This window comes from Papilio machaon, chromosome 1 (assembly GCF_912999745.1).
Source record: "Papilio machaon chromosome 1, ilPapMach1.1, whole genome shotgun sequence".
In the NCBI taxonomy this organism is placed as follows: Eukaryota; Metazoa; Arthropoda; class Insecta; order Lepidoptera; family Papilionidae; genus Papilio; species Papilio machaon.
This window is the reverse complement of record NC_059986.1, coordinates 3,552,423-3,560,779: the sequence shown is the minus strand read 5'-3', so window position 1 is coordinate 3,560,779 and position 8,357 is coordinate 3,552,423. Positions and strand designations below refer to the sequence as shown.

The window sequence follows — 8,357 nt, the reverse complement described above, 5'->3', positions numbered from 1 at the left end:
TTGATAATTATATTCGATTTTTACACAGTATGTTTTTTTTTAAATAGTGCAGATTATTAATCCCGATTAATTAAGATGGTACCTATCATAATGATACTGTTTCAATGGCATTTTATTGCTTTACATTTGAACTCTTAGTTCGATATTTTTAAAAAACACCCCATGAATATTGTTTTATTTTCTTTCTATATTGTTTTACTTAATGACATTTGAACAGATTTCTCGATCATCGCTAACTGCCCTTACAATGCACAAATCCATCTATCGAAGGCAAACATCTAGCTTAATTATTCTATTTTGTAGACACATTAGTCGTTAATATAACAATATCAATATATAATTCAATTACTAAATAAATAATTATTCAATTTAAAAATAATAACAAACTAAATTACATCAACAACAAAACAATGTTAATGTTTCTGAATTAGAAATTAGAATAAAATTATTTGATATCGCCTTTATATTAAGTTAATGAAAATATGACAGCAAAAGCGGCTAAGTTTAAGAGATGATCAAGGTCACTTCATTTCTAAATATTACAATTATTAGCTATTATAATAATTTCGAATGGGTCTCTTGAAAGTCTGATACGATCACTATAGTATGTACATTGTTAGATGAGGTTAACAGCGCTATCATACAAGTTAACATATATTTATTGATAACAAATTATTAAAACTTTCCTGACATATTAGTTACAAAATTATAAATTAAAAACAACTTTAACTTATGTTGATTCAAGTGTAGGCACCAGTTTCGGATTTGCCTAAAATCCTAAATCAGGGTAAGGGATTAGTCTTCGCCCTATTTTGCCACGTCTTGCTAGACGCGCAATAAAATAGCCTCCGACAGGTCCGAAACTATTCTGTGCCACGAAACTTGTTCGTTTAGGAGTCATTAATCAAGTTTTTATAAAATTATCTGTAAATTATAAATTATAGTATCTAGTATGAAAATGCCTAGTTAGATTCCCTAAATGGTAAGCTCTTTACGTAATCACACATGATCTAGTTTTATGAACGGATATAAACCGATTATAAATATTCGAGTTTGATTTGAGGTTAGAGTTATTGAGGAATGATGAAAATACTTCCAAATTACAGAAATTTGTGTGAAATGTTTCATATCGAATTAGTTATATGTAAGTAGAAAATGTCAATTAGCTTTAAATGTAAAAAGTGGCAGTAGAAAAAAGAGTATTAGTAAAAGCTTAAGAGAAAAAGCTCGAAACTCTACTATTTAAAGTGATAACAATGTGTATATTAACACGTTATTATATATTCAAACATTTATATATTTTACTAATTTGCCTAAGTTTTGGAGAAATTGTGAAAATATTGTTAAATTCAATTACACAAAATTTTCATCCAAATATTTTTTTCTTATTAAGTCTCATTAAAAGACCAGTTTAGAGATAGTACGTTAGTTAAGTGAAGGCGAAGGACGCTAAGCGAGGTACGATGAATTGAATGAACAAAGATTCAATTAAAATGCATCAACACTAATATTATTATCAAATTATCTTATTATTACCGAGGAAGATACATTTTCTCCAATCTTTTAACCGGTGCTTAATAATAAAAAATAAAATTCAATAACATCATAAGATTGCCTATTTCTAATCACGATTAGGCTTTTTACACATTTTTCATATTAATACACTAAAATCAAACACGAAATCGAGTTAAAAATAATTTGGAACACATTTAATTAAAGCACTATATTCTATATACATATTTACAAATAAATATGATAACAATGAATAACTCTGATAACTCCGGGTACAGTGCGCCCCTTCCGTTAAAGGTTGGGGAGAAAATTACATTTTATCTGTCCGGCGGAGGCAACTTCGTGTCTTCGGGGTCAAGAGATAAACACTCCCGAAGGAAATCTTCCATGGAACGGTACACGTGCTCGATGACTCCTTTTAGATCATGCCCTTCATCAGCGTATGCCTAGAATTAATGTTCTGTATTAATTAATATAAAGATTAATAATATGGCTGCTGAAACAGAAATGGTAGTTTGTATGTAAGCTGTACCACGTATAACTGTCGATCAGCAATTTCTATTTATACTTCACGGCAAGACATCATTCGTTACAGACTATTTAAATTATTAATTAGGAGACTTTAATTACACCTAACATAGGTCAATCTCTACAGTTGATTAGTGCACTGACAGATTATGGCTTTATTTGCATTCTGGTCGAAGTAGGGCGTAACTGGATCTGAAATTTGCTTATTTTATAATATTTACCTGATATCTGAAGAGCACGCCTGCATCCGTTAGCGCCCGTGCTAATTGCAATGCGTGCGGATAGGGGGCGCTCATATCGGCCATGCCGTGCACGAGGTAGAGCGCGTGCGCGGGTACGTGGTGCGCACGTTGCGACGCGTCCGCCTCCACATAGCCCTTGTAGTTGACTGACGGCTGACCCAGGATGCGCTCCGTGAAAGCAGCATCTAAAATAATCATTTTATTTAACTAACTTTATTTTTGTAAATACTTTATAAAACAATTGTTTAGTCAACATCGACGACAATCATCCAAGGCTTTTTAGTCATTTACCGAGTATGTACGTATCCATAAGTCTCGAGGTAACGTCCAATAGGATGGTTCTATTTGGTAAGTGTTATAAATTGTTTATACGTACTATAGTAAAGCCAATCAGTAATAGGAGAGACAGCTATGCCGCATTTGAGCGTGGCCTGCTGCGAGCCGAGCAGCATGGCCGTAACGTAGCCACCATAGCCCCAGCCCCATACAGCCACACGCGTTACGTCCAGAAATTTAAACGTTTCTAATAAGTACCTGTGGAAAGGTTCTACATTATGAAACTACACCAATAAGTTCCAATCCACTTTAGTTTGTTTGAGTAGTTGAATTACTATGTTTTGGCTTACCTGCGACCACGAGATGTGAACAATGTGAGTTATGTAAACAAAAGAATTTACAAATGTACCTAATTACAGCCAACTGGTCAGCGACCTCGACGCCTCCAAGGCGTCCACGCAGCAGCGCTCGAGGTAGTCCTCTGGCGCCTGCTACATCCAGCTTGACGTATACCACGTCATTGCGAGACGACATGTACGACCCCCAGTCAACCAGGAACTCGTCCGTCACCTGTTGGCTGCCGGGTCTACCGTCACTGCGAAACACCATATACATTACGTAATGAAAGTTTACTTTAATGCTCCTTTTATAATTGTATCATAATTATAAAAATCACTTACACATGAACAAGAACAGGAAATGCAGCATCTCGAAGCTCCTCTCGCCAAGAAGGTGGCAACAAAAGTTGGACTCTGGCTTTAGAGCCACTACTAAGCTGCACATCGAAAGACCGCCGTGTTGGCAGAGCTAGTTCCCTTAGACGTACGGATCTAATGAAACACAAAGGATCCGTATTAAAAACATCTACAAAAGATCACAAAAAATCAGGAGGTATGGTTCTTACCTATAAGGCCTCGTATCATATAATATTCTTTCTAGCTTATGAGTTTTAGCATTATGTAAGCCTGCTAGAGGCGGACCTGGGCCACCACATTCTAACACGTAATGTGTGATGCCAATTTTAGGTTTGGGCGGCGAGAAGGTGGCTCTCCAGAAGGAGCAGTTAGCGTAATGAAGGCGCGCAGGCCAAACGGCCAATTCGCAGGTCAAGCAGCGCGGCTCCTCGCGCTCCGCTCGCGCCTTTACAGAGTTGCTGCCCCCGCCGTACCCCGGGTCGCGTACCACATACACCTGACGCTGCCCCGGCCTATCGGCACTACCTAAAATTAAACCAAAGTTCATCAATCCGCCCTCAGTGAAACTTATAGCACTCACCAAATTGTCACACTCATCTGACTGATCTAAACGTGCTGCCAGACCCGGTGTACAAATGACAACTACGCGTAGAAACAAGCTATGCAGCCAAAATGAGTGTTAAGGTTAGTAAACATGACACTATGAATCACTTAAACTCATCACTCAATCTCAACCAATGTCAATACTTAATTTGATTTGCCTCCTTGATCATATCGGAATGCAGTTTAGGTATGTATAACCTTTCTTTGTCTAAACCTTCAATGAAAAAAAAAAAAACAAAATAAAATTTTATAACGCATGAAATGTACCTGTTAATCTCGAATAATCTTATTTTTATAAGTATAAAATTCAAAAACTGTACCTAAATAATAAACCAGGTTGTTTATCTGGTCCCACGCAAGTATTTCGGCGACTTCGACTTTTCCGTGTGAAAGTACTGCTATCCTTTGACGCAGCACGTCAACATGTTTGATATGCGTGTAATATTGGCCCCCGCCCTCCTGAACGGCTGCTAAAAGTAAAAAGGCACTACCGTCTTCTGAGTAGACTGGTTTCTGATGAACTTCTAGCCACGGTTCATCCGTTGCTTTCTCTGAATGGGTCTAAAAACAAACACGATGATACATATGTATGATTTCCGAATATTGTTTAAGTAATTCGATGTTTATTTCTTTAAAAAAGATAGCAATTTAATTTGAGGTTCAAATAGTCTATGTTCTAAACCATGAGCACACCCGGTCGATGTACGAACAAAGTTTAGTGGAAACATTCGTTGTTAAACTTACCTCAGTACACGTCCAATTAGGAGCGTAACAACTACTGTACACTGTTAGGTTCTGGGCGCGACTCATCCACACTACTCCCACGTGAGAATTATCTTTGCCCACCCACTGAGCTGATATGAGATAATATTCACTGAAAGAAAACAACAAATAATTATTTATACTAAATCATCATACTAATAAAAAAATACTGAATGGTAGGGTACTTATGCAAACATACATTCCATCTAATGTACTTGGAGGTTTAACTTCCCATCTTGGCGGAGACGTTGTATTTTGTACTGCCACTATCCATAATTTAACTTTTGGGATTGAACTACCGGGCTGAAATAGAAATCATTTTTAGCAAATCTAAAAATATATATATCTTACATAGTATTGAATCCTTCCTTTATCGAAACCAAAAGACGATAAGAGAGTAGGATTTAGGCCTGGATGCAATGAAATTGAAAGACTGATTTTGAAGATGATACTGGTATTCCAAGATTCCTTACCGTGGGATACCTAACCGTCATGTGGTCGGGAAAGACAGCGTGTATGCTGTTGTTGAGGGCAGGCAAGAGGAAGCCGGACCTGGTCGCGCCAGCGCCGCCGATGCCCTCCGATATCCTGGGGAACTGCAGCTCCGGCACCATCGTGTCGTTGTACTGCACGTACATGACCAGCGTGCCGTCTGATGATCCCCAGGTCGCAGATGCTGTTTTTGTCACCTCCTCTGTTTTGATAAATAAAAGCCTATCTCAAACAAATCTTATTCATATTAAGATATTTAGAAACAAATTGAAGGTAGAGTTCCATCCTTTGTTTTGTATGAGATCTAAAGAAATAATAAATTGTGCGATGATGTCGTTAGCTCTGTCTTCTCACGACAAGATGATATCTTCTAATAATTGTGTCTAAAATACGTACTTTTGAACTATTTTAGTACCTTGATAGAGCCAGTCTGAAACACCGTTATAGACGCTGCCAGTGTAAGCGTCGGTGGTGAGGCGCAGGATGGGCGCGCGGCGCGCAGGAGGGCCGGGGCGCGCCAGGACCTCACTGTCTGCGGCCAGCAGCAGCGCGCCCTCCGATCCCAGCCACGCCGCGTGCTGCCACTCCCAGCTGCTCTGCCCCTCGCCGAACAGCGGGATGTGGTGGCTGGATAACTTAAGCTTTAGGTTTCCGAAAAACTTACGCTATTATAACACCATAAGGAGCAAAGGAGCAGTGGTCGCTTAAAGTAACCTGACATTAGTTATTTTTTATTATATTCGAATTTAAATTATAGAAAGCACCTTTAAAGTCTATTAATAGTAGTATAACAAATAAAATGTTAAGGCTTTCAAGTAATATACTTGAAAGCCTTAACATTTTATTTGTTATATTTGCATGGATTACAATGGTAATAAAAAATGCTCATGTTCCTACTTAAAAATTGCCTCTTTTAAGAATTTAAATTCCCGAAACAGGTGAAATAAAATTTTACTATCACACGCAAGAAACTGGAAGGTTTATTTTCATGTAATACTCACTCATTTGTGACGTCATAAACTGTATAGTACGCTGTAAAAGTCCGCCTGTAAACCTGAAAACAAAAGCCTTCTGTTATCTTGTATGCTAATGAAGAATTGGCATATCATTTTCAAATGAAGAATACAAAATATTTAATACCTCTTTGATATTGTGTTGGAATAGGACATGATGCAGATTTGGGGAGCACTGATACCCGCGCACATTTAACTGCCTCTGTGACAAAAACTATATTTAATAACACAAAAAAAAAAATTAAATCTCTGGTCAATAAGTAATTAACCTTAATATTTTTAAGATGACGATTCAGCCTCTTTTAATTTTATCTATGATTTTATTGTTAACCTTGCAACCTTGTTTTTGATTTATACAAAATACCTTCGCACCATAATAATATTCATCCATTTTCATTTAAAATAATTTCGGGACGCAATATATGGCACTCACTAGCGTATGATTGGTGACGAGTACAGTGAGAGAGTTGTTGAAAGTGTCGAGCGCGAGCAGGCTGCCGTCGTCTGCCTGATACACGAGCTGGTGCGAGCTCACCCACGTGGTGGGCAGTCGCTCCCCAGTCAGATCGCCGCGCAGGAACTCGTCGAGACGCATGCGACGACCCGACCAATATAATAATTCGTCCACATACCTGAATTACAAAGTTTGTATTATTATTAAACATATAAGAAGAACAAAGGCAGTTAGTCTTTAGTGGATTTTAGTGGAGTGGATCTTATGCAAAGAGAGGAAGAACCTTTCGAATCTTGTCTGGCCATTAGTAGGTATGTTAAGAAACAAAGTTAATGATAACTTACCCTAGTAAATATATAGCTGTTACAATTCCCGCTATTACAAAACTGATGACCATCAAAGAAAATATGATACTTCTCCAGTTGTGGCCGTCTCCTGGATAGAGGTCCTAGAAAAAATATATAGTACTAGAAAGAAGTATACAGTATACAATTAGAGTAAAATATCGACTAACTGTAGGTATACTAAAAGTTTCTATTTTTTAATTCTGGTCCCCAGACAGATTTTAAAGCAGAAGAATTTTGAGGGATTGGCGTTAATACTTGAGTCGCTTGTAATATAGCTAACCTCCTCTTTGGCGGACTTGGGGTCGGCGACCTGCAGCGTCTCGTCGGGCGGAAGGCGCCAGGAGCCGCCGCCGCCGCCGCCGCCGCCCGAGCGGTCCGTGTGGCCGGTGGCGTGCATGCGCCGCAGCACCGCCCGCCGCACCGCCCGCCGCGCACGCCGCGCACGCACCCGCCACCGCGCCGGGCTACGCCGCCGCGCTCGCGCACGCCACCTCGCGCTCGCCTGCACCCACGGCGCGTATGCGCAGCCCGCGCGCGCCACGCTCCACACCCATCACTGACAACAATTAATGCTATGTTACGATTTCGTCAAGAAAACAGTCTTTAATGGATCAGAAGTGTCGTGAAGAAGTAGTTCGTTCTCATTTTCCTCGAGTATTTATAAAAGTATATGCATCATGTTTTCAGATCCATCTACCTTATCATTCAAATTATTTAGAATTTACGTCAATCTAATTTGCCATTTCTTACATGAAATTTGGATTCAAGAATGTAATTTTGTTTGAAGGAGATCAATTTTAATTCAAAAGCTAAATTTTTGTTGGAATTGGTAGGTTAAAAACAAAAGTATATGCTAATTTATACAACGGGACAAATTGGTTTTTGAAAGTTGATTAAATTGTTGTACGAATTTTTTGTAAATGACCCGGAGCAGAGATACTGTAGAAAATTAAATATTTTACTGAACATTTTGTTCGAAGGTAGCCCGTCCTGAATACTTCATAGAAAATTGCAGTGAGCTCTCCACTGCGGTGAACTTAAATTTTAATCAAGCTGCAAGTGATACACAACAGGTTGTTATATATTTTATATTTTTATAAAGTAAACGCTTAAAGTAAAAAATATTCAATATAATTTTGTAATTTAAGTTTTAGTTCACTGATCGTGTTATAGGTAATCTAGACTTTCACCGAAAGTTAAAGTGGAAATCCTACCAAATAAAGAAACAGAGGTTTAGTTGGGTTAAGTAAAAGCAAGTGGAACTACAGTCATGTTACTCATGATTTTACCAAACGACAAACTATCAATTCGAAAAATTTTATTTTAAATTCTTGTTAATAGTTTAAACAGTACTTGTAAGAAGGCGAAAGAAGGGAGACACAGATTGGTTTTGGAGTTTGTCCAACATTTTGGCGCGTTTCAATCAGTTTTTA

General features: G+C 38.2%; 1 protein-coding gene across 2 annotated transcripts; it reads right to left on the bottom strand.

The window, feature by feature from the left end:
- Positions 1 to 1,384: 1,384 nt before the first annotated feature.
- LOC106714199 (inactive dipeptidyl peptidase 10) lies at positions 1,385 to 7,321 on the bottom strand. Of its 2 annotated transcripts, XM_014507169.2 has the most exons (17): positions 7,205 to 7,321; positions 6,922 to 7,025; positions 6,557 to 6,755; positions 6,251 to 6,325; positions 6,112 to 6,164; positions 5,526 to 5,737; positions 5,092 to 5,312; positions 4,818 to 4,921; positions 4,601 to 4,730; positions 4,177 to 4,417; positions 4,005 to 4,070; positions 3,463 to 3,778; positions 3,239 to 3,388; positions 2,968 to 3,153; positions 2,659 to 2,816; positions 2,262 to 2,467; positions 1,385 to 1,958 (listed from the first exon to the last, which is right to left on the bottom strand). In XM_014507169.2, the coding sequence occupies exons 1-17, from the start codon at positions 7,319 to 7,321 to the stop codon at positions 1,830 to 1,832; spliced, it is 2,667 nt and encodes an 888-aa protein (XP_014362655.1). In that variant the 3' UTR covers positions 1,385 to 1,829. The 2 variants fall into 2 exon arrangements, with proteins under 2 accessions (XP_014362655.1, XP_045542544.1); XM_045686588.1 differs by lacking the exon at positions 4,005 to 4,070 and having other exon boundaries at positions 1,386 to 1,958.
- Between the last annotated feature and the right edge of the window lie 1,036 nt (positions 7,322 to 8,357).